A 26,915-nucleotide genomic window follows, 5' to 3' on the forward strand; every position below is an offset into this window, starting at 1 on the left:
AGAAGTTTTCTTTTTGCTGAAATGCTTTTCTCATTTCCTGCCCTATTTTCTTTGTTTGTTTGGTGGTGCCATTGTTAGTCATGCAGTAATCACTCCGAACTGATGACTAATTCTGAAGACGGACCCCCTGCGCTGCTGTAATTTGAGGTATATGGCGAGCAGTGAGCACAGACTGAAGGGCTCGTGTGTGCCCTGATGGATAATCAGGATGAAAATAGGGAGGGGACACACAGAGCCCCCCCCCCCCCCCCAAATCACAAAGTCTGGTTGTGAGGCAATATGGAGTTGGGAAGAATGACAGCTGCCATGTTAAATTAGCCTCAGCTGTCCTATTCTCCTGTCGTCATTTCCTCAATTTAAATAAAACTACTAATACCTTACATGAGTCTTTTCTCTTTCATATTTTGTCATTTACAGTACATCCCACCTCCGCCGCGTCCCCATGTTGGTTACCCCTTCCCGCTGTAGGGGGGTCCCCGCCTCCTCGTTCTGTGGGTTAACACAAGGTAACTCTGACTAAACACTCAATTCACAATTTTATTCTTGTGCTGGCAACCAACTCAAGCGACCCTGAAGTTCATTGTCTTCAAGGCTTTTCTGAAATCACGCTAAATACAGAATCTTTCATGCGCTGAATGGCCTCAGTTAGTTCCTAACCATTCCAATATTCTTAAGTACCGCTTATTAATTGCACTGTTTTCAAAATATCAATATGTTTATTGACCAGGGGCAATTCTCAACCTTGAGTGCTCTGGAATACAATGATTTCATTCTGTGTAATTCATCAAAACATCCATCACTGAAATGGTTAAGGAGAGTCTTGATTAATTAGGGCAGTTTGCGGCTGTATATTTTACAGAAAAAAGTATATATTACAATAAGCGGATTTATTAAAATCCGTGTAAAGTAAAATTGCAACATATCTAAAAAAATTGAAAGGAGTAATACGAAGTGATACATAATATAGTGTTGGGTCTTTCTTGAAAACGTACAGTACCACTCACTTTTCAGCAGTGGGAGAGGATAGGAGGATGGGAGACAAGCAGGAATAGAGGAGAGGGTGTATAAAACAAGGGAATATTTATGAGAAGGAGCCATTGTGGGGGTCATGCTGTGTATTTTTGTAGCTTTCCTCTCTAACCCAGAATAGGGGGGCAGATGTGTGGAGTTGGGTGGTGGAGGGAGTGTGAGATACGAGGTGGGGGATGATGATTAAGCCATGAGGGAGGGTTTCTCAGTACTTTAAATCCTCAGACACCTAATATACAGCTCTGAACTGGCTCCTCTCGCGTACCAAGAACAAGAAGAGAAATATTTCTGAGAAACTAAAAAAAAAAAAAGGGAAAGAACAACAAAGCAGGAAAATGCCCTGTGTTTCCTGCAGAAAGCGCTGTGGACCACTGCCGCTGCAAGAATAGGAAACAATCGCCTTATCCAATCAGTCCAGGCACACAGCAAAAAATTTCTTGGCAGCCAGTTTGCAGCACACTGTCATAAAACACATGTCAGTGCAGCCCCACAGGCAAGAACTGAGTCAGGAAAGCTGGAGTACTGTAGGCAGGAGAGGTGGAAGCTAGCAGGGGTGCAAGCTGAGCATTTGGAAGAAGAGGCATCCTCCACTCTCAGATCTCTCCAGTTCTGTTCCCTTTATCTATCTGGGGGTCACCCAATCACCTGCCCTAATGGCCACACTCTACCCTGTCGGTTGGCTGGCTGTGGCCATTGTGGCCATTGTGGGCTCGTCAGAGAGGCGACACCACCAGGTGCAACACGGGCCCTGCAGCTACACCTTCCTGCTGCCGGAGGTGGAGCACTGCCGCCAGGGCTCTGCATTCCAGGTCACCAACTCGCTGCAGAGAGACTCACCCCCCGCAGCAGAGCAGTCCTGGCAGTCCAAGAAGCTGGAGACCCTGGAGAGCGCCATGGAGAACAACACTCAGTGGCTGCAAAAGGTAACCTGTACCATGGTTTGATTTTGTCTGTAGGCTTATCCTCTTTCTTGTTTCTTTGCTCATTTTTGTTGTCAAAATCTGTGAACAGTACTTAGAAGGTGCAGAGAGCATGTGATTTGTGTTAAGGCAATTGGCACACACACTCGGATGATGCAGAGATGTAATTGATCATTTTTTCCTATTAGTCTCATCAAGGCAGATCTCCAGAGCCACTGGCATGGCATCCACTGTATACCAAACCTACTTTATTTTCTCCTGGCTGCCATTCAATTATTGTATTAAAGTATGATTTATTCACAAGCACGTTTTGCATAGCACACAATAGCATTTGCATAAGACAAATATTTTTTTTAATAAAACTGGGGAAATAAATCTTATGTGATACTATACTAGAGTCAGTACTTTCCCTGAGAAAGGCCTTAACCTCTTTCCAGAATTATTGAATTTGGGTTCTTCTAATTCTTTAAACTATCTGGGAAGGAATTTCCCAAATCAATGGTTTTTGGTAAAGATTCTACAAGAGGACCACTTCAGATACGAGATAAATGCTCCTACGTTAGGGGTAGAATTGTTTATTTGACACCATCCTTCACAAAGATGTTTGTGCTATCATCATGCATTCCAGAAATTAAAGGTCTGAATGTCTATGCAAGCTGATGTTTCTGAAAACCATAAATGAAGAAGCATCAGGCTAGGCTGGTTTTGGCATTTCGAACACCAGAAAAGTGTGTCTGAATGACATGGTATGCTTTTTAACTTTGGGAGTCGTTTCGAATGAAAAAAAACAACACATGTTCTTAACATGCCTCGTGGGTTTGTGGGAGTTTTTTTTTTAAAGAAGAGAAAGATTGTACTGTGGGAAAGCTCAGGTGTGAGAAGGATAAATAGTCCAGAGACTGAGGGCAAGAGAGGGCAGTGTGACCCCCCCCGTGGCCCAAAGGTTTCCTCCTAGCAGTGTGTCGCTCCAGGATGTGTCTCCGTCTGCTCTGACGGATCCATGAGCCAGAAGTGTTCGCATCCATGGCTGGTGTCCCTGGGACGCTGGTTTTTGAATAAGGCTGAGCAGCATTGCACAGCCACTCGTCCAGGTCTGAGTTACCACAAGATTACAAACAAGAAATCACACACAAGAGATTATACTCAAGGGCACACACACAAAATTACACTCAAGAGATTACGCTCAAGATAGCACACAGGACATTACTCACAAAAGGTCTGCACACACAACTCAAAGTATTTATCTGTCATCTTTTCTCATCTCGTCCATTTGTCCAACTACTTAATACAGCTACTTTTATTAACATTTCCTAGGGTCAAATATTCATATTCCCAGATTACTCTGCAGTAGGTCTTAGACAAGAGTTATTCATCATCCATTACTTTCTTGTTTGGCTGCAATTGCTATATTTATGTCATATTTTGAACATATGTATGCAATTCAAGTGTTTTTTTTATTTCATTTAGATTTTAAAATACCCTGTATAGAGCTATTAGTACAGCCTTGAAGGGTCCTGGCTCTTTGCAAACGGGAGTTTTAAAGCCCTACTGCCTGTGGAGTGTGCTCAGTTCCTCGCGGCAGGTCTGATGGATATCCGTGAAAGTCACGCGACCGATCTGCTGTAACACGATGTTCTGAACATTATTTTAAAATCGCAAGCCTCTTCCTCAGCTTTCTAGTGTCTCTGAGGGCCTGTCAGTGTTTACACAGTGGAGAGTGTTTATAAACTCAACCACTGTGAGGGACCAGGAGAAATTCCATTCAGCCTTCTTTTCGCAGTTCTGTTTTTTTTTTGTTTCTCAGCTCAGCTCCCAGATTATAACATTGAAAACCGGTCTCCCAGCTGGAAGACGTGTGGCTGTCTTACGGCCCCGGAATGTCGAGAGGCAAGAACAGAGGCTAATCTTTGGGGGGGAAGTCATGTGACCTCTTCGAGCTCTGGCTCGTGGTGACCTGCTTGCTCAACACACTTCTGTCAATGAAAGACCAAATGTGACATTTGTTTTAGCTGACGGGCTCTTCTCTAAGTTTTTTTGTTGTTCAGTTAAACAGCTCTTTAACACTGTGCATCTGCATCACTCAAGTCTGATAGTTGCATAATCTGGGAAATATGAAAAGAACCTACTGTATTAGTTTATTGCTTTTTAATCTCTTTTTTTTCCCCGCCATAATCTTGTTGCTTGTTTTTAGTTTATGATTCATAGAGATAGAGCATATGGTATCTTTTACAGTTCTTTTTTTGTTGTTGTTCTATTGTCTACTGTGAGAAAAGCAGAAAACTTCAGGTGTTAATGCAGACTTATTTTATTCACACAATGTAGCAGTTTGATGCTGAAGGAATTTTCCATTCATCTCTTGGCAGGGGAACACAAGACCTTTATGACAGAACCACACTGGGCTGCGTCCTAATAAAAGATAAAAGACAGGCTCTAATGGCAAAGGACTCTGGGTGGCTCTGACAGTTCCTGGTGGTTGACTTCACTGTGTAGTCTCTATAAGACTCCCCCCTCTTACTGTCAATCTGACTTTCTGCATTGGCATTTAGGATATCCTGTGCCAGCACAATTCACTTTTCAGATGATTTTCAGCCCTGCATTCTCTCAAGAATAGGCAAAACAAAGTGTTGGGATTGGCCACAGCTCAGGGTTTCTTAATAGAGAACGTTTGTCCAGTAATCAAACACTTGAAAAAGGACTGATTTGAAAAATAAGCAAAGGTTTTGGTTTTCTTGTTTTCACCTTCTTGAAGTTTATTTTATTTTCCCTTCCCAAGACAGAACATGTGAAGGTTTCGTTCAGGGCCTGTGCTGTGTGTGGGGCCAAGATCTCTCACATGAGGGCAGCTTCATGGGACATGTTGTCTATTGCATCTCATGGCCGATTTTACAGCAGTTTTCTCATTGCTCAAGGCAGTGATGTCGGAATTTGATTTGCTTTCATGTACTTTTTGAACCAGAGGCATTTAAACTAAATGATTTGGGAGGTAATAGATCATTTTAGAGTAACACCTAATGGAATTAATTTGAAGCAGGAGCATGGCTGTGTTATTGAGACCATGGACTGGCGGGTCACGGGTTCAAATGCTGTGTGGGCTGCTGTCGTACCCTGCAGCAAGCTACTGCGCTAACATTCCCCCCACTAAAGTCCTTGCTGTTAAAAGCGGGTCTCCAGGCCAGCACTGTAAATGACAGATTGTTCTCATTTGACTTTCTGAGTAGAATAAAGGAATAAAAAGCAAATCATTCTAAAGCTCTGTGGGCTCTGCTGTTCAGCGTAGCTCAGGTTGGCGAAAACACGCAGTACAGCTTCTGCTACATTCCTGGCAGTCTTTATTTAGCATCACATCCATTAAAAAAAATTGTCCCTTTGACCAGCTGTGTCAAGACCAGAGGGGAGAAAAAAAATCCGGCATACTACCAGTAAGTACCTGTCAGACTTTATATTGTGTTGGCTGCAAACTGATGACATTTAACATAGTCTTTGCTGAAGCAGCACCTGCTTTTGACAGATAAAGTCACTCTGCTCCCCGTCAGCACAGTATCACCCAGCTGAAAAGTAATGATCTTTAAATCTGCACACAATTACACGGTACAGAAACGGTTACAACATCCCTCCTTCAAGTGCCAGATATTGAATTTCATTCTTATTAAGTTTTATTGTTTCAGCAAAATGCTTTAAATTAGCAAAAGTGTACATGGTATTGTCAAAGTTGAGTTGTTTTGCCAGTATAATACTAACATTATTCTATGTCTACTACAGTCACAAGGAATAATGCTTATCATCTCAGTCTCATATGCATTTGATTGCAGTAAATGACATGACGACAGATATAATCAGTTTTCTATTTGAGGAAAATAAGAAGGGTTTTTATTTCTTTTCATTTAGGAAAATGAAACCCTGACAAACAACAGTGATTACATGTGAGGTTTGAGTGTTTGTCAATCTGAACACAGCTCAACCTACATTAAGAAGAAAGGAAACAATCAAAGCAAAACAAACAAAAACCAGCTTGCGCACTCAATGATTTTTCAAATTAGTTGAAGATTGAAGTTGATTAAAGAAGAAAAGCGAACTTGTTAAAACTTTCCTTTTCTGAGAATGGAATGCTTATCTCTCATCGATGACAAAATATTGCTCCAGGGTGTTTTGATTGATTCTGAAATGATTACGGTATTCCTTAAAATCCATTATACCTGTAACTGCAGTGTTAACTATGTTACGTTATGTACATCTTGTCTCAAGCCTCCAAATCCTCACTATAGATCCTACTTGCACTTAATTTAATGTTTGCAAGGCTGTGGTGAATTACTCTTGTGATGTGTGTCAAGACAAAAGTGCCAGAAGATCAGGAAGAAATCGCTTCAGTAAATGTGAAATCTTACTTCAAAAGGCCACCCTTTCTCCTGGAATGTAAATTGATTTTTTATTACTTTTCTTTTTCTTGTGGAAAAGAAAGAACATTATTTTGAGTTTTATGTGTAAATAAAATCTGGTTACAATTTCCACTCTGAGGTCACAGCTTACGAAGGAATTTTCTTATTCACCACAATGAGCTGTAGCTCATCCTGGTGCCCATGCGAAAAATCCTGCCAGGCTGCAAATAAATGAAATATGTACAGTAAGTCATTCTTGTTTATTTGACTGGACAAATATCTGTTTAAACAAGAGAGACACAGATTTAACTAACACATCAACGCAAAAGACTGAATTTGTATTCCTTAACAATCACATGAAGCACTGTTTGCAAACCTGTATCATGAAGGACTTTCTCTCCTTTCGCCTGATTATTCGGGCCCCTGATTGTTGCACTTGCTAATTCAAGCATTTTCCCTTCCTTTGTGAGATGAAAAACTAGTACCCTTGCAACCACACAGACACACAAGTGCATGATTTAGCAATGGTCATTTAATGTACTGTACGTAAATGTAGCCAGAGCCCTTTATACAAATGCATTATAAGTCATGTTAAACTAATTTGCAGTCTTTTAACGAACTGCAGTGGTCAAATGATGTTACATCTCCCTTGTGTTGGAAAAATCCTCATACAGGCTGCCCTTAAAACCTTTCTTCCCAACAAATATGTCTACACATCCATATATATACTATATTCCCTTAAACATGGGTTTTTGCTAATTAGTGCGAGTTTATGCAGTGTTGGGTAAAAAAAGATTAATTTAGCTTTGGATGAATGGGGTGAATTTAGCCTTGCTGTTTTATACTGTGCAAGTCATATCAGGGTCCTGCTTCTGAACGTGTTGATGTTGATGATCATGTAAAAAAATAATACTGGTCTTCATTATTTATTGGGCTCACACTTTATTCCAAAGAGATTGACATGCAAACCCATTTGCACAGCTAAGTACCACTGGGTAGAACAGCAGTACTCAACTTGGAACCTGAACACACAACATCCAATTAAGATTCCAGAGCCCGGATCATTTCTCTAAACTGTATCCCCCGAAAACAGAAAGAATGACATTCTTGTGTGCCAACAGTTGGAGAGCTACATCCAGGAGAATGTGAGGACCGAGATGGAGGAGCTGCAGAGGAACACAGTTCAGAAACAGACTGCCGCCATGCTGGAGATTGGTACCAATCTGCTGAGCCAGTCCGCTGAACAGACCCGGAAACTGACAGACGTGGAGACACAGGTCAGACAAAATTGTAGGCGTGCCAACTGACACAGGATGAGATACAGTAAGAGACACTGCAAGTTGATGTTGACTGTCATTCAGGACATTTCAGAACAAAAGTATTGCAATACAATTCAATCGCATTGAGTACAAATCAAAACTATTGCATTAACCTGCATTAATTATCTCAACACTGATGCACCTCCTATGACTAACAGACAAGTCAACTGAATTTCAAAGTTTGCAAAGCTTTGCTTCCATATTAAATACTACTTGAATTTAAATTAAATTTAAAGGTTGAACTATTCAGACATACAGTAAGTAACAATAGGAACAAGTAAAGGTTTATTCCTTGTTGAAAGAAGAAGAAAAGAGCCTTCTGTGGAGCCTTATTCGGGTGTGAAGAATGGGAAGAAGGCTCCACAGCCGAAATGTTGTTTCTTTCTTCTCTTTTCAGCAGGAATAAACCTTTACTTGTTCCTTTGCAGCCTATGCATGCTGACACAGCTCCCTACTTGAACTATACATAACAATATTCATGTCAATTCATTATGAGGTTCATGGTTTTGGAGTAGTTCATGACCAGTTGATCCAATTAGTTATGTTCAGTAATTCTGAATTACTATGAATTCCAAAAGTGGGTTACACTGTATCTTTAACCTGACTGGTGTGACAGTGTGACACACACAATGGGCCTGCTCTGCTTCCACTAAATGCATTGATGACTCATTGTCGTTTGCATTCTAAAAGGCAGTTTCATTCTTGTTAATGGAACTGAAAAACAATTTTTCAGTTGAATTAAAACTTCTGTAGTTCTGGAAGGAACGAGTACAGGTTGAATCTTTAATGAAAAAAAAGTATTTAAAAACAAAAGCAAAAGAGTGCCGACAGTGTCAGAAGTACTGTACTAAAATCAGTGCAGAACACAGGGGAAAGTTTAAAAAACAAACAGTTCCCATGATCCTTTGACACAGGTGTTATTTTAGATCCCATTGCTTTGTTTTTGGTTAAGTCAGATACAGTCCCCTCAACCTGTGCAAATATTTTTACTTATTCTGCCTTTGTCTAAAATGTTGGTTTAGCTGTTAAAATACCTCAAGGTTCTGGAGCAACAAAGCTGGATGAAACTGTTTGCATTCATGTGTTTTTGTCAGCAAACCTTACACACGAGAAGCAGGGGCGAAGTGATGAAGCCGTGATGTCTACAATCAGGCACCACTAACAGTCTTCAGACTTAAACACCAGCGCTGCACTCTGCTTGGGCTCACTAACACTATTCTCAGCTTCCAATAAAAAAATTTTTGTCCTCCCTTTACTCAGCTGTAAAGGCCTCAGGATTCAAATACGCTTCACTTCCAGTCACTGAGAAGCTACATTATCTGCAGAACTATGTTTTTAAATCCATCGCTTTGTTTTTCAGGTGCTTAATCAGACCACCAGACTGGAGATACAGCTGTTAGAGTATTCCCTCTTCACCAACAAGCTGGAGAATCAGATCCTTCAACAGACTCAGGAGATCACTCGGCTCAATGATAAAAACAGGTCAGCCAGGAGCACTGAAGACTACTGACAATACAGAGGGAAGAGCTGCTTCACAGCAGCTAGAAGCTGACATAACAGAGCTGCCCTGATGTGTGTTGAAAGGAGCTTGGAGAGATTTGCAGTCTCCCTTTGCTAGTGGGGTACAGGGGAACACATGGTGATAACACACTGTAATCGCAATAACTTATGAAAATAATCCCCTTCACATCTTTCTAGCGGTGGCTCATTTAGATTTATTACAATTGCCTCAGAAGAAAATATACCCTTTCCCCTTACAATACTGGGGACAAGAGTCCGATAACATATTATACAAGCTGTGGAATTGATAAAATCATGTATTTCAGTATTATCATTTAGTCCGGAGGCTCCCATCCTCCTCTGTTTCCCAGGCATCAAATGCTGCTCTCACATCTGTGTTTCCGAATGACTGTAAGGGAACACTCCGAAACTAAACAGCCACCACAGAAATAAATTAAACAGTTGTTTGGAAAAGAAACTGGAGGTTGAAAGCAGAGAGAAAGGGTTTACTGAGGCCTTGTCTCACTGAGGTGCCATTATAGAGGACATGGTTCAGCTTGAACTTAGAATTAAGAAGTGAGTTTGTGGAAGGTGAGGCACAGCAGATTTAATCAGTTAAACTAGATGGTTTCAATACATAACACTTATGCTTTCATTACTCAAGGTAATAAAATCCGGCAGCACAAATTGATTGTTATACATTTTGAAAAGGTACAGTTAAAATATACCCATGATGCCAGAAATTTGCCTTTGGGTTTTGATAGAAAAGCCACACATGAGAACTTCACATGCACGTGCCAACTCACAACTCCAACTCGTGTTGCCAACTTTGCTCTATCAAAACTGCCCCTCTGGCATAGTGTTGAGCACTTGTTGAGCACTATCTCCCCTTGTTGAGCACTATCTCCACTTCAGTGCTTTGCGCTATTCCGTGCCTTTGTGTGAAACAAGGCACCTTTATGTAAAAATCCCTCCACCCGCTTTTCATCGGAGGAGATCATCATTCAGCCAGAATCCTGATGGGTTTCTTTCACCTAAGAAAGCCTACCATGACAGGGGCTTTCCTACTAAAGGAGATGGCAACAGAAAAATGAAATCGTTAATGAAATCTTGGGAAGCACATCTGACAGAGAAGGGATTTATCTCTCAGCTCTCAACACTGCTCTCTCATGTTCTGGCATCTGAAATTGATGTAGGGAGAACAGGCACTGGGTCTTCAATGAAGCACACCTGAAACCTTCAGCTGCTAATTTTCTGCAGCCCCTCACTAAAACTGGCTGCAGTTTTGGACTACAGTCACTAATGAATTGGTAAACACATCTTTTTATGGCCTGCTTGCCACTCAAATGCTATAAATGTCATAGTTTACAAGGTAAGTACTACCAAAAGCTGATCTGATCAACACTAGGATTAGCTGCAGCAGAAATGGAAAGCATTAGCTTTTTATTGGGTACTCTAGGCATCGATAAACACACCAATACAACGAGTCATACCCCTCCCTCGTATGGTTTGTGGCCATGTTGGTACAGTCTAGAGTATATTTAATTGTGCAAAACCCAAACATCCTCCCCCACTGCCTTTTCTATTGATTGCTCTGATGGCCTGTCTGTGTCTCGGTCTCTCAGTCTTCTGGAGCAGCGGTTAGCGGCCATGGAGGGGCACCACGCCCAGGAGCTGCAGGCCCTGAAGGTGGAGAAACTGCAGCTCCAGGAGCTGCTGACGAGGCAGAGCCACCTGGTCACCCAGCTGGAGAGCGATCTGGGTAGTGCCACACGCAACAGCACCGTGCTCCAGCGCCAGCTGGCCACTCTCATGGAAACAGTGCAGCAGCTGCTGGCCATGGCCACTCAATGCAATGGTCAGTCCTGGACAGATAGTCTCTTATATAGTTAATAGACTAATAGAAAGCTAATAGACTGCGTAGTGCTACAGCAGGACCACTGGGGGCGTCTCTGCTTTCTCATCACGCTCTGTTGCTCCACAAGGATCGTATGCACATTCCGATTAAAAAGGTTAAACTTCCACGCAATGCGGGTGAAGAGAATTGAAGTTTGTTTCAGTTTGATGCTTTCGTGCTCTTCAAGTATCTATTTCATACTTAACTTACGAAATATAAAAGTGCGATATAACATAATGGAAATTGTGTAGAGCGTTAAGTTACACATGAATCTTTACAGAAGTCCTTGGTGTATTAATATTATTTTGTGTTAATGTTTGTATTTAATTAAGTTTGTCATTTATGTAAAAATGACTTTAAACTATCTTGCAATGATGGCATGGTACAGAACAGAGACCTCTTTCTGTTGTAGCTTTTCTTGAAGAACACCAAACTCAATGACTTCTCATTTCTTCTAGAAATCTCTGTTTCGCCAAAGGAAGAGGTTCTCTTCAGAGACTGTGCAGAAATGTACAAATCTGGGATCACCGAGAGTGGAGTCTACTCTCTGCATTACCCCAACTCAACACAGACTGTTAAGGTGACAAACCTAAAGGAAGCAGGTTAACAGTTTTGATTAAACTAGGATTTCTTTTGGCCTACAATACAAAGTTGTGGAGAGCTTTATACTTACAGTATTACAGATCTTAATAATTTATTTTCTTATCTTGCATGAATGCATTGATCGCTGCTTATTTGGTAAGATGGTCTTTTGTCCCAACAAGTAAATTGCTAAGAGAAACTAAATTGTAGGCTTAAGTGTAACTATGCAAGATAAAATCAAAACAAGTTTTAAAAAAACTATACAGCATACACATAGTCTTTTTTGTAAGAAATAAAAAGCTCTTCACAAATGTCTACTGACATTTAGAGTTTTTCATTTCAGCCTTTTATATGAATTTTATAATTAACTTGAATGGTACATCATTTTGATCATGTTTTTTATACAGCATTCCTTTCTGTCTATCAGAGGGAAAATAATATTTTAAAAACAAGAGTAAAAAATGAGAGCCTTTAGGCATTGCACTGAAACGTTTTTAAATAATCCTTAAGTCATTTTTTTAAGATGAAGTCCTGTTCCCTTTTCTCACTTTATGACATTTGTAAAAAAGATGCATGAAATTGTAAGGTATTTACCAACTAGTAAGGCACTACTAAATTACAGTAAATAGTAGCTTTTCTTTTTCATATGTTTGTGTTTACACTGGGCATAAAATGCAGATGCTTGGCAAGTAGAATCTACTAGCCAGCCAGTTTTGCCCCCAGTAAAAGTTTACTTTTATGTACACTATGGTGCATACCATTGATCTCTTTCAAATCCTGCCATCTTTTTAAACAGACTGGGTGGCGGCTTGAATGAAGAGATATGACCTCTCTTAACTGTTCCTTTTGTTTTTATGGATTGCCATGAACCCACACCCACATGTTTGTGTATGACATCTAATTCAGGATACAAGTAGTTTATTGCATCATGGGCTCAGAACCTAAGTACTGGTAGATAAGGGTGTAATCTCCACAGGAGGGTCACTGTGGACAAGGCCTCTCTCTGATTTTCCTCAACTGTCATCGTGTATCATCAGTTTTTGATATGCCAGTTTCAGACTTTCAGTCTAGTGTGTGGAAACCAGGTGTGGACAATACTCCGTCCTTCTCTTGTGACTGTGGAGACAGTTTGTCGAATGAAAGATGCTAGCTGACACTTGGAATGTGAAACCAAATGATGCCATGCATGAAAGCAGTATCTCGACTATTAAGATATTGTTTGTTCCACCTGCTGAAGACTGCATGACTGAAGTTTAGGATTCTGAAAGGCTTACTTTATCTTTTAAAGAGGGTGGAATGAGGCATCAGGTTTTTTTTTAAGCGATAGTGATAGTGCAGACCAGATAGCAGTCAGACTTTTTTACTGTGCAGACTTACAGTAGCAGTTTGCTAAGGAGGTCAAGCTGTGATTTGCAGTTGGTTAGCTTCTCTTCCTGGGAGAGTCTCCTTTTGACTGTGGTCTCGTCACCTCTGTGGTGTCTGTACAAGGGGTGCTGAAAGTGGATTTGATCGATGGCTGTAATTATGGCAAGCAGAGGCAGCTGACGTCTATGTTCCATTTAGTCCCAGTGATTCCTTCCACAGGGAGGTCTTGGCCCAGCCAGAGGATGGTGAGGGAGAACCGGGCATAATTAAAAGCACTGTTTTTACTCTTCTCATTAACAATGGGTCACCAGCCCATCTGCAGTCGTTACAAGGAGACAAAGCAGAAATCAGAACTCGTTCCTGTAGAATGGAATGCTTTCTGTTGCAGAAATTAGAGTTTAAACAAGATGCGAAACATGAAACCTGAATGTGTTTTTCATTAAAAAAAACAGACTCTGCTGCAGAGGGATGACATCTGGTTAAGCAATAAGTGCATAAAGACATTCAGATGACACTTATTATATATATGTATGATTGGTTTTACATTCTTCAAACCTTTGGTTTTAATATGAAGGACATAAAGATATCTCATATAAACTGCACACAGGGATCAGTTTCTTTAGTTTCTTGAAAGATCTACAGTTTACTTTTTTTGTTAGGAAGAAATATTTTTGACCTTGCCAGTGAAAACTTTATCTGGACTGAAGTAACTGGCTGTACTTTGTGTGCTGGAGAAGCTCTTAAAATAGAAAGCATGATTTTCTTGGGAAAGACACCTGCAGGTAAAGGTATCAATCTGTAGGGAGACGAGCTGGACATTTCTGTAGCTTAGCAATTGCAGGTCAACAAAACTGTTAAAAAGACTTTTAAAAGTACTTTTTGGACACTCTGGAGACTGTTTGGTCCAAGAATACATAATGACTCTTTCGAACTAGACCACACGTTTGGGTTATAGTTGTGCAAACAAATCGGGTAAAAAAACACTTTCTACCAAAGGCAGCACTTTCATGGCAAAAGTGTGATCACAATGTTTATAGACTGCAATACATTATCAATAATAACGATCACTAATTTCAGATGATTGTAACCAGAGAAGTCAGCTGTATGAAGCAAGAAAAGAGAGAACCATGCTACTGCTAAAGAAAAACATGCATTTAAAATAGTCATGCAAGAAATAAAGTAGGAAATTCTTAGGCCATTTCCCAGTTTCTTTTCCAATAAATATTCCTATTTGTACTGTAATCCACATACACAGGGTAATCGTTTACAATGGAATTGTTGGTCTTGTATGTGGTATCTAAAAAGTAGCACTATTAAAATGTCTGTTAGATGTTTACATAATATACTGTAAGTGGTGATATGTGATCTTAGAATTGCAAGTCTTCAAAATACTGCATTGTCATTTTCCCCCTTAACAAATTGACAATTTAACTGTTACACAATTGGGACTTGACAACCTTTAACTACGAAAGACCATGGCAAATATCGGAGGTACAGTTATTATCCAATTTACTGAATAATTGTCTTGATAAATGATGGTGTCTGGGGGCAAAAGGTGGACAGGGGATTTTGCATTACCCAAAAACTATTAAGTCTCTTTACTGGAATAGGGTTCCAATTGCCAGAATGATGAATGAGCCATTTGTAACACAATTGCATGTAAGTGAACTTACAAAACACCTTTGGTAATTGAAGCTGCGATTTCTTTCTCCTGGAAAGCAAGAAGGATGCTGTTTTTCATTCACAAATTGGAGAGAAACCCCCTACAGACTAAGTGTCTTGTTCAGTTATTCTGATGCTTTCAAGATATTAGTAGTTCAGGTGGGGAGCTGCGTCAGCATGCATAGGCTGAAAAGGAACAAGTAATAGGTTTATTCCATGCTGAAAAAAAGAAGAAAGAAAACACAACCTTTCGGCCATGGAGCCTTCTTCAGGTGTGCTTTCAAGATATGTTCACAGTGAGAGTGGTCAGTGTGGAAGCTCTGATGACACAGTGTGAAGCTGAGATTTAAACAGGCTGGAATGGAAACGACCCCTTGTGCCTTCCTTGCACCCCAGTATTTATTGGCATTGAATACCATGTGGATAACTGTTAGTTTTAAATTGCCAGTCAACTAATCATTACATGTTTCACAGCACTTGCAATGTAGTTTGTGTGGCACGCCCCCCTTAACTGCATCAAAATTATGCAAGCCTTTTCAAATGATGCACTTTAAACTTTAAACACAGCAGACCTGTGCTTTGTGTTTTAAGCTGCAGTCAGTGTGAAACAAGATGGTTGTTCTGTTCCCACAGGGGTTCTGTACAGGATTGCAAGAACAATGATAATTAAATATTCTGTACAGTACTGTATAAAAGTAAAATACTTCAACCATGATCGGAAGTTCAGGTTTTGTTGGAAAGAGACAAGTATCTGTTATTCTACATTATGTTAATGCAATGTTTGTAACATATTAAAGGAATGAATCAAACATCAAGTAGTAGTAAATGGTTTTTAATTTCACTAGCAAGCCTGCAGTCTTGCTGAGTGACTGTTTGCTGTTAGAGGACCTTTCTTCTCTCAGAACACTGATGCGCAGATGTGAGATTTCTAGAAGGTGACTTCAGAAAGGTGGTCCGGTGCTGCGTGTTCATTTCCAGGCTGCAGGTTCATTTCTGGGCTTTCTGTTTTCACAGGTGTTCTGTGACATGCAGACAAAGGGAGGCGGCTGGACTGTCCTACAGCACAGGAAGGATGGCACCGTGGATTTCCAACGTACTTGGAAAGACTACAAAATGGTGAGGAAATGCCACACAGGCCATGTGCACAGTTGCAGGAGGAATAATTGTTTGTTTCACATCAGAAACACTACTTTCTAGGGAAGCTTGCATTATAGTTATCAATAATACTACTGATCCAAGTGCTATTGCTACAGGTACAGAAGTTACTACCGCTACTGCTACCTTTAGCACTATACAACTTTTTTTATATACTAGTACTGTTAGTATTAGTACTGTTGCTGAGTATAATATAATAAAACATAATGGATTTATTGGGGAACACTGGGAACTACGGCTAGTATTAACATTCTCAGCACCCTGCCACTCAAATGGGATCAGCAAGGCTGTGTGAATTATTTGCAGGTGCACAGGAGAGCTACAGAAATTCATCAAAGATAACTCTCTTGACATTTTGCTTTATTAGACGCTTTTTGAGGGTCAGACACATAGAAGGTTTGAAGAGTGGAACAACTGCTTAGCATAGCTGTCCCTTCCCTGTGCTGAGCTGGTCAGCTCCTCCAATCTTCCTGATCCTGTGCTGATATTGAGGCTGGGCTGGCCACGTGGGTTTTGACATGAAAAGCACAATAGAGAGGACATTAGTCCCTGGGGTTTTAGAAAAAAAGCCCTCCTCAGAGGCCCATTCACTGGGATGCTGTTGATAAATTGAATAGGGATATCTGCATCCAACTTAGAGTACAGTTGGATGCTAATATCCCTGCAGAGCACACAGTATGCTCTTATACTCCAGTGCATATTCCAAAGGTCTGAGGGGCCCTGTGGGAAGAGATATCCTTCTTCTAGTGACACTGCTTGTGAAAAGAGAAAGAGAGTGCAAGACAGGGAAAGAGAGGCAGAGGGAAACAATATACACAGAGAGGCAGGGCTAAAAAAACATGGGGAGTATTGGGTGTTACAGTGAAGCTGTTTTTACAAAGCTGTCAGATATTGAGAGAGGTTCTTAAATTAATTAGTCTTTTCTCTAAAATACATGTCAGACTACATAACGAAGCAAATATTTATGTAGCTATAAAAAATGTAGCTATAAACCACAAGTTATTTCTGTGGGCACTTTTTTGTCCTGAGATAACCATCATGTCTAAGCTCAGTTATTTGTGTTATTCTTATGGTTACTGATGTTATTTTTTGGTCATTCTGAAGTGACCATTCCAGTGAAGTCTTTCACTTTGAAAAAATACAATACGCCAAAAAAAAAAACTCTATTTTGGGTTGGTTTATCACAATTTCTTTCTTGTTTAGATTTGAATACACCTTTGGAAACAAGGATATTGTGGGAGGTAGGGATGGAGTTAATCAGATGACCCAAATCATAATACCAGGGTCACGTATTTTGAATTATTTTGCCATTAGAGGAAAATATAAATATTTGCTTCATGTTGGAATCTGCGGAGTGAGTCCAGACGCTTGGCAGCGTCAGAGGAAGATATTGCTTTTCTCCATATGCCATCTGTGCTCCAAGGCAACCACATGACTCTGTATAAACAAGTGGTTGTGCCAACATAGGCTGGGGGGTTGGGGGGGGGAATCACTGTCATTTGTAAATATAATTAAGTGAAGCCAAAACAAACAAAAAAAGTGAAAACTAATAATAGCTATTTTAAACGAATTGTTGATCTTCTTTGCAGATGTTTTGCTAGGAAAGAGAACATACTGTTTTTTTCACCCATGTGCCGTATTGCTCTTTCTGCAGAGCACACAGTGCAGTATTGTGTTGTTCACATGGTTTTGATGCAGGGTTTCGGCGAAGCCGCTGGGGAGTACTGGGTGGGGAATGAATTCATCCACCAGCTGACAAGCAGTCAGGAGTATACCTTGCTGGTCCTGCTGAGAGACTCGGAGGGGAACGAAGCCCACTCTCAATACGACCACTTCTACACTGATGGCGAGGACAGAAACTACAGGTGTGGAACCTTACAAGTGTGCAAGGCCACTATCATGGGGTTTGCTTTCTGCCGAGTTGCAAAATGTGGTCCATTTCTTCTGCACTTTAAATGAATCACAAATGGTTTTCATTTTTAACAGCACTTGATATGCACATTTCCTTTAAGATTTAGTCATTTTTACAAGGGAGTTCCTGTATTTGGAAATTAAGTTTGTGGTAATGCCTTTGAGCCTTTTGTGTCAATTAAGAAAAAATAGATATAATAATAATTTATTATTTGCTAAAAAAACAAATTCTGTGAAATCCTAGTATAGCATCTATAGATACTGTAGTAGTATGTAATGTAGTATGTAATAGTCTAACCTTAACCTAACAGCATCACTTCTGGATATCTATGGACACTTTATTAAAATGCTTTAGGAACTCAATTCATAGCAAACTGATGATTAATAGACTACATATAATACATTCACTTATAAAACTGAAATCTCATTCATGACAAATTGCGTTTTGTAACACAAGCTACAGAAAGCCAATCTTGTGAATGTGCTCAAGATGGCTTCAAAATGAGACACATACTGCCGTCGATCTGTCTCCTGGGCTCTTACAAAGCCCATTTCTCTGCCTATTCAAATGCGTTTCTCCCAGAGCAGAGCGTGGTGATGGCAGTATCGTGGGAATGTCATGCACTGAAAGATACTTACAATAGGACGATTAAACAGTCTTCTAAAAAAGAACTGTTTTACACTCGGCTACCACATAGATGGAACCCATCTTTCTTTAGCAGTTTGCCAAAGTGTTTTGCGCCTAATTTAGTTCATATTGAATGGGTGGTGGAGTTAGGATTTTAGTGTAGGTACCGCCAAAGAACAGTATCATCCCTTTGTGACATTTCCATATAAAAAACACCACTGGGACTCCATTCAAAGCACTATAGAATTAAAGAATTAGCTGTATGTGTCTAAGACAGATCATAATATAAAAACTAATGTATCGGCTATTATAATAATACAAAACAATGTAGTGAGCTATGTTATTTTAATGGATTCATTTATTTCTCTTTTTTCTCTTGCATTTTTTGCATCTTACTAGGCAATAGAACAGCAGAAGGAAATGCCAGATATTACCTATTGAACTTTCCCTCAAATGAGTCATTGTTGTGAAGGCGCTGGGAACACAGTGCTGGGTTCATTTTCAGTCTCAGCCAAGGGAACTGTAGTGTTAGAAACTCTCCAAAATGTGCAGTTTTGCATTCTGGAGAGCATGTGTTTTAAAAGCACCACTAATAAATAGTTGATTACCTGTGTTACACCATAACTCTGAAAGGCATTCCTTATGAGGTGTCTTTCCAAATAGACATTAATTCTAATGAACAGTGTACTTCTGCAGCGGAGTGTTTTTAAAACAGTCTAAACTGCTTTCAGAGGAATGGTAAGATTGCTGACCTGAGTGTTGATGGGGAGTATGTATCGCTGACGTGAACTTATACCCACAAATGCAGCCTCCATGCATGGGGTTTCAGTGGCACTGCAGGGAGGACCAGCAGCCTGACTCCCTCTGGAGCCCAGTTCAGCACCAAGGACAGAGACAACGACAAGTGCAGCTGCAAATGTGCCCAGATGGCTTCTGGAGGTAAACAATTATGTCACGTCATGAACTCTTTAATGGTTTTACCATGTGGGCATGGGTGGACACCTATGCAAAGTCATGAATAGGAACCAGTGATCAAACTGTGATAACATTTTGGATCAAAAGAGCATTTCTGAAAGGGTGCAGAATTGGCAGCTGGCATTGAAGAGCTTGGTGAAGGTCTCAACTTTACACAATCTCTTGTGCTTGGTGCTGGCAAACAAGCCAGAAGCTGCTATTGAAAACACTGTAAAGCGTAACGTGAGTTATCAAGAAATGCCTTTTTGTGGTTTTCAAGATTTTTTTGTCCTGGCTCGTTCTCAGAAGATTGTGCTCAATCCATCAGTAATGTTGCTCTTCTCACCTGACTGTAGGGTGGTGGTTTGAAGCATGTGGTCCATCCAACCTCAACGGGATTTATTATGCTGGGAGCTCCAACATCGTCCGCTACAATGGAATCAAGTGGTACTACTGGAAAGGACCTAGCATGATGGCCACCATGACAACCATGATGGTCAGACCACGCGACTTCTGAAAGGGAAGGAGACTCAGTCCCCAGAGACTGCTCATGGAAACAGACGGAATCAACATTTTAGAAGACCGACACAGAGACATTCAGGCATATGGGGTGCCTGTCAAAGGACATTATGAAAGGAAACTTAGAGCACACCCACCGTACAGAGAAAACACTCACTCAACGTAAGGGAGCCTGAATGAACTGTACATACATAAACTGCTTATGTTGTGAGTATTAGATGCACTAATGTCTTCGTAGTGACACGGTTTTATAAAACTCTCAACTGTCAGAGCATGGAAACAGGGAAACAGAGATAATGTGATTGCAGTTAATTGCTGAAACAGATGGATTGGGAAACCTGAGTAGAATTTTAGTAAATTAAGTAATTTGTGCTGTAATTACATAATCAACCAGAGAATTTTCCTTCCTCAACCGTTGCAAAACACTAACAAGCATTTAATAGAGTATATGAAAATAGGTTTGTTCGCTTGCTTTTTCAAAAATAGATATATATATATGCGTGACCAACCTTATCCTTAAATAAAGTGGCTCCAGAGATCTGTACACAAAAAATCCTCACCATTGAAACACTGTTCAGTGCAGGAGACTTTACTTTACAGATTTTGCTGTTTACACACCAAAAGAACTGTTTAGCAACCTAACCCCATCAGGCTCTTAAAACCCCCTAACATTCCACTAATTAACCCCATGTGAGAAGGAAAAATAACCACCAACACTAATCTAATTCATAACCTAAAATACCTCTGTTTTTGTCTATTTACAAATGATAGAGGCTTAGATAGCCTTTATTGGCATTTCAGCTTTCGTAAGAGTCCCCTCAGACTAGTTTGCCATGATATATATTTATATCTTTCAATCATGTAAACCCTGGATGCACTTATCCTCTTTGTAATGTGCCTCCATAACCTTGAGATTATGAAAGAAATGAAGTGACTTCATGATTGTTTTGTTATTTTGTCCTTCAGACAAAAGGGGAACGTTGCCATTTAAAACATTGGTTATTTAAAACGAAATATAAACTCTAAAGCAGTGAGGGGATTTTACATAAGTTATTATAATTTCTATACATTGCAGAGCAGTAAATACAGTATGTAGCCCTTGGTTTTAGGTTTAATTTGACATCATAATACTACAATTATTTCACTTATCGTGCTGTATTATTATGTTTCACATTTTTTTTCTTCTTATCTTTTCAAGTAAATTATCATCTAGAAACCTGAGCAGTGCTAACTGCTCATCTCAAGAACAATTCTGCTGTTGCCCATTCTCACATGTTACTGGAGCAGTGATATCACTTTCACTTGTTATAAGTTATTAAAAAAAAACAAACTGAACCACATATGGCCTGTAATAACTGCAGTTAAACACAAATAAATCACAAACTATCTTAATTTTATTTCAATAATAATATTTGAATACAAAAACCCTAACACTTTTTTTGGGTCATTTCCCAAAAGCAATAATCCCTCCGGCCAAGTGATTAAACAAATGTCAGACACAGCTTCTTAAAGTGACTTTGTACAGCAGTGATTTAATGGCACCTAATTACTTTAAACAGTCTGATCATGTTCGTTTGCTGAAACCAGTTTATAAAGCAAATTATTCAGGCCAAGAGACACAGTTCTCCCATTTTTCCTGGTATAAAGAATGAATTGGGATCCATTTAGTCAGAATGCATTCTACATTTGGTGTATCAGCATCCTTTCTTGTTCTTAATTAGAAAGAGAATCCCAAAAGCTTAAGCTATGTTTTATCAAAGTCTTAATGAAAAATACAGTTTGCATCATCGCAATGTAACTGAATCAGTGGAAGACTGAGTTTATGCTTCATTCCCAAAGATTTCATTTCCAAAGTAAAAAAATAAAAGGGAGAACTGTGTGTCCTGAGTGATCTTGAGGTCATCATCACATTCTCATGAGTTCCAAAAAGTCATGCAATTCAGATCCAATGCATCAGGCTCAGTCACTGCACTTGGCTAATCTATACCAGGTGAATTTGAATTGCATCTGTTATGCATGTCTGGTGTCTGTGTGCCACTAGTCCATAGCAGCAGTGTGTGCAGTGTCAGATCCCACATTCTGCTCTACTTTTTTGTGCTCCAGGTCTGTTTTTGTGTGTGTACATGCATTAAGTGATATAAAGAGGGTATGAAAAAGTAAGTTTGATCAGAGCTCCACGAAAGACAGACATCATTTGTCTCTTTCATTAGTAAGACAATACAATTTTGTGTTTTAACATTTCAGTTAGAGCTCAAAAAGTTCTTCTTTTATTTAACTCCCCCAAAAAACAATTCTTCCTAAGAAAAAAAATCAGTTGTTTTAGGTGCCTAGGCTTTTAATAAATAACAAGAAAAAACAGATGTCTACTTTCTATTTTTTTACTTTCAGTGTTGTTGTTTTTTATTAGGACTTGAATACAAATGGCACAGGAAACAGTCAGCACGGTACAGCCTCAGGACATACCTTCATATATAAACATAACCACGATGCAGTATTTACATGTTAATCTGTATGACGTACCCCTGGGGGACAGGCTTCTGGACCCTCCCAGAAGGATGAGTTCACAGAGTGACCTTTACCCTTTCCATTACTGTTTGTATCAAAATAATTGCACACGCAGCTACTGTATGTGATCTGCTGACTGAACCACATGATGAAAGATCTGAATGCTATTGTCATGATTTAATGTATTCATCTAGATCACTGAATATGAGTTTTCCATTTGTTGATTAATTTATGAAAGAATAAGACATCAAGAATTTTTATAAAGATTTCATTGTCAATTGTTTGATTGATCTATTTGAATATTTTAATCCAAGTATTTATTTTATATTTTTATAATACATTTTATAATACATAATGTACAGTTTTGGTCAAAAGCTCTGCCTCATCCTAGCAGGCTCTCCGGAACTTGTACCCTGGTCATTGCTGTCTTGAGGTTTCCTCTAACTTATACCTAATGGTCACAAGGGGGCAATATAAGCACACTAATGTACACCTGGTGAACATCAGGAATGAAACCTCAGCCCGATATGAGAATCAGAATCACCTTCATTCGCCAAATACATTTCATGTACAAGGAATTTACTCTGGTCCTCTTGGTGCTGCACACAAATTACATATAATTTTATATTACATATATCATACACAAACAAAACAATAGACATAATTAAGACATATGTGCACATACTGTAAAACTAGGAGTTCTGGTTAAGCACAAAGATAGCCCTTGGAAATAAGATCTTCAAACACCAGAACAAAGAACAATGCAGTTAGCCTTTGAAGCAGGCAGATGTTTTGTCAAACAAACAGTTGTAGATGCAGTCAGAATGCTCTCTATAATGGCTCTGTAAAACTGTCTCGGAATTGGTTGAGAGACACCAAAGTTTTTCAGTTGGCACAAAAAGTACAATCTTTGCTGTTCTTTCTTTATGATACTGGTGTTATTCATGTTCTATTTAAGGGTATTAGAGATCATAATTCCCAAAAACCTGTAGGACTCACAGTCACATCACTGATTAACACTGTTGTAAGGGTACGAAACTCCAGGTGGCTGTTAGCATACTACAGTACCAACCAACTCACTTCCTTCCTGTACACGGTCTCATCATCATTAGTGATGTCATCACAGGAGCGCTGTGATCTGCAAACTTTATTAGTTTTATGGAAGAGTTGGTGGTGGTGCAATTGTCAATGTACAAGGAATAGAGTAATGGGGAAAACACACATCTTTGGGGTCCACCAGTTTTTACCAACAAACAGCCTCACAAGCAAGGGCCAAGGCACCAAAGTGGTGCATTTATTGTAAAGGAGCTCTGGTACAATTTATTGTGAATGAGTTCTGGAATAATAGTATTCAATGCCAAACTAAAATCCACAAAAAATTGTGCATATGTGCTTGAGGATTCTAGATGTTGCACAATGTATTGAAGGTTCATGTTAAAAGCATCTTCCACTGACGTGCTGGCCCAGTATGCAAACTGTACTGTAGATGATCAAATGTGAATATGTAATAGTTTTGGGATAACAAAGTATCGTACATTCTTTATGAAGGGAAGTAACAGCAACTGGTGCATAGTCATTTAGACAGACTATCGTGTCCTTCTTTGGTAGAGGAACACTAATGGAATATTTAAAGCAGGCACTTACAGTACACTTACATCTTACACAGATCCAGAGTGTTACGCATTCCACTCGCGTCTCTGTCCCTTCTTGCATTCCCACGCGCACACCCTGTAACAAACGCTCACGCCGCAAGTAACACGCCGATCACCGTTCTCTCCCGTCCCTATTTTAGTTCTCCCTTTTCCTCATTTCCCCGCTCACCATTGTGGATTCTCCTCGAGCGCGTTTATCTCTAGCTTTTCCTCCGGTACCTGATCTCCTTGCTTGCTTCTCGTTCTCAATTTCGCCTTGAGTTTTGGATTGTTGCTTTCTCGTTGTACTTCCGTGTTCCGACCTCCTCACCTGCTTCCTGGTTTTCGATTTGCCTAACGATTCGGCTTTGTGTCTTTCTCAGTCTCCTGAGTCCTGCACAGGATCCATTCACCATATCAGCCCCATTCTGACACAGACGGATTAAATGCATCTGTGAAAACGGGGGCTCACTGCTCTGCACACTGCTTCAGTGTAGTAGGGAAACCAGAACTGGTTGAGAGAAACCAACATTTTTCTGTTGGCACAAAAAGTACAATCTTTGCTGTACTTTCTTTTCAACCTGGACCCGAGTTGGGTCCAGCTTTCCTGCTTTTCCTATTTCTCCCTAGCAAAGAGCTGAACTTCTGGTTCTTTGATAATTAGAGGAGCTAAATTGAGATCTCGGTGTGTCCTAGCTGCTGCAGAAGGGATGAGGGAAACAACAAGGGCAATGAGGTACTAGAGTTGTAAGAGGTCATCAGATTGCATGAAGGACAACTTTCCCAAAGGCTGATGACAATGTGTTCATGGGTAGGATTAGACCCATACGATCCTAACGTTTACTATATTATCCCAAGAAGTACAGACATGACATAGACCCAGGGTAAGGGCATGACGGAATAATAATCCAGAAATTTTAAACCCCAATCTCAGATTTAAAAGATTTACTGTATAGAACGTTCATCTTTTTCAATTCAAAGCCTCGAAGGAGACCCAGAGACGAGGTCACCACGAACAGTCACACTAAGGCTTGGGGCAGACACAATAATTAAAGAGCTTTCAGTTGCCATGCCAACCAGACCTGCTTCACAATTGCATTACAGGATGTCTAAGAAATGTACAATTCTAAAACTTTTGCTTAAGTGCTTTTTTGTTTAGTTTGGATAATCCCAATAGTATCAAACATTGCTATTAACTCTGCTCTCAAAATCTAGGTGAGCTTCAAGCGGCATATCAGTAATAGAAAAGGAGCTGTGGTTAGTGAATAGGTGGAAAGAATTAGGTACTTTCTTCATTAGATTGTTTTCCTTTTTACTTGGAACAACTACTTGCCACATGATCACTCCTTATACTTCCTTGGGGACACTTCCATGGATACTCCCCGGAAGGAAATGGACCACCTAAAGCTTCACTTTTAAAAGGTGCCTTTTGTCTCATGCATTTCAAGTGACACAGCACCAGATGAGGACGCCCACACAACTAAGATCTATCTGAGACAGATTGATCACAGTCACCTCTGAACACCTTTGTTTAGGGTCTCAGAGATATCTGTGGACTGGAATACCGCCTCACACACTATGTTACAAATTCAGGACTTCAGTGTAGAAGGGAGGGCGGTTAAAATCATATTAAATTAATATTTAAGTATTTATTTTGGAAATGGACAGTAGTCTTGCCGTACTTACTGCAACCATGAAATGCTTTCTAGCAGCAAAGCTAATTTAGGAATCTAGTAACACAAACAAGGAGTAGAGTACTGGGTGTTTATTTTGCTTTACTGGCCTTTAGTGACATTTGCTAAGTGATTTCCAGAATGCCAAAAAATAATAATTGAAGTAGAGTTCAGGCAGCACAGAAGGACGCCATGGTAGGGTCGAGCCAGCAAAGACAGCAGCACAGCTCATAACAGCTTAATACCTCTAAAATTGCATGACACTCCCTCAGCTAAAATTGCAAGCAAGAGATCACAGCTTTGTGCACAGCTGTGCTGCTATTGTCACAGCCCTTATTCTCCTTGACTGGATGGTATCATATTTGTTGATATGTAAGAACATTTGATGGTTGACACTGACAGTTTCATCATCAAACCCCAACCTTGAACTTGAACTTTATTGCCATATGTAACTGGTACATGTAAATAAAGTGTCAACCGTGAGATAATTAATAAAACATAAATTTAGATTGTGCCCTTTGCATGCTTACAGGCATGCAATTTTGTGTGTACTGTATATTCTGGCATAATGAAATAACTCCTTCGCTTGAAAACAAAAGTGCAGGTGAAGAATGAGACCTGATGCTTTTGGCTCTTTTCAGTTTAATTGTTTTTGTCTTGGCTATCATTTGCAAACGTGGATGAAATTTAACCAACCTGTTGTGGTTCCCAATAATACTGAGCCAGGTTGTGAGGAGCTCTTTCTGTCACAGAAGTGTAGGAGACCTGTGCTGCTGAAGCAGTGTGTGCCAAGACATTTTGGCTTCCATTTAGACTGATTGTTTCCATATACCTGCTTTGGCTTGTTAAAGATTCATGGGAGCTCATAAAATTAAATGGCCACAATTATGGCTGAAGCATGCTTTTCAAAACAATTAAAGACTGAATATTTATCTTTTTTTTCATGGTGTCATTATCCATTAATAATCTAGCTGGCTTTTTATGGCTTAACTGTCTGGGGTTTTTGCATTCACCTGTTACAGATACTCATGCCCAGTCTTTCTGCTGAACGGTGGGCTTGGTTCTACCTGCCCCAGGCTGTGTCTGTTCATCGGGAAGCTCAGTAGAGGTCTGGGTGGGTCCATGGTGCCAATGGAGGGACGATGGAGCCTTGCAGTGCTCAGCTTGAAGACAGCTGACACGCTGGGGATCTTACTGCTGTTGATGTCTAGCTTCATTTTGGGGATCTGTTGGGGGTGCGTGGGTGGGTGAAGGGGTTGTTTCCACACAAAGAAAAGGCATCAGAGGCATTG

General features: G+C 40.0%; 1 protein-coding gene across 1 annotated transcript; it reads left to right on the forward strand.

Annotated features, from left to right (window-relative positions):
- The first annotated feature begins 1,213 nt into the window (after positions 1-1,213).
- angpt2b (angiopoietin 2b) lies at positions 1,214-22,174 on the forward strand. Its single transcript, XM_088602478.1, has 9 exons — positions 1,214-1,952; positions 7,444-7,599; positions 9,002-9,123; positions 10,767-10,999; positions 11,497-11,618; positions 15,662-15,763; positions 17,501-17,667; positions 19,150-19,280; positions 19,652-22,174. The coding sequence occupies exons 1-9, from the start codon at positions 1,683-1,685 to the stop codon at positions 19,810-19,812; spliced, it is 1,464 nt and encodes a 487-aa protein (XP_088458604.1). The 5' UTR covers positions 1,214-1,682; the 3' UTR covers positions 19,813-22,174.
- Positions 22,175-26,915: the final 4,741 nt, after the last annotated feature.

Source organism: Lepisosteus platostomus, chromosome 13 (assembly GCF_059453375.1).
Source record: "Lepisosteus platostomus isolate fLepPlt1 chromosome 13, fLepPlt1.hap1, whole genome shotgun sequence".
NCBI classification, from domain to species: domain Eukaryota; kingdom Metazoa; phylum Chordata; class Actinopteri; order Semionotiformes; family Lepisosteidae; genus Lepisosteus; species Lepisosteus platostomus.

Bases quoted from the DNA above. Each gene is read 5' to 3' on its own strand.
- angpt2b (XM_088602478.1), top strand. From the start codon at position 1,683: ATGGCCACACTCTACCCTGTCGGTTGGCTGGCTGTGGCCATTGTGGCC. The intron at 15,764-17,500 runs GTGAGGAAATGC...GTTTTGATGCAG, and splicing joins CTTGGAAAGACTACAAAATG to GGTTTCGGCGAAGCCGCTGG. The intron at 17,668-19,149 runs GTGTGGAACCTT...CCACAAATGCAG, and splicing joins GGCGAGGACAGAAACTACAG to CCTCCATGCATGGGGTTTCA.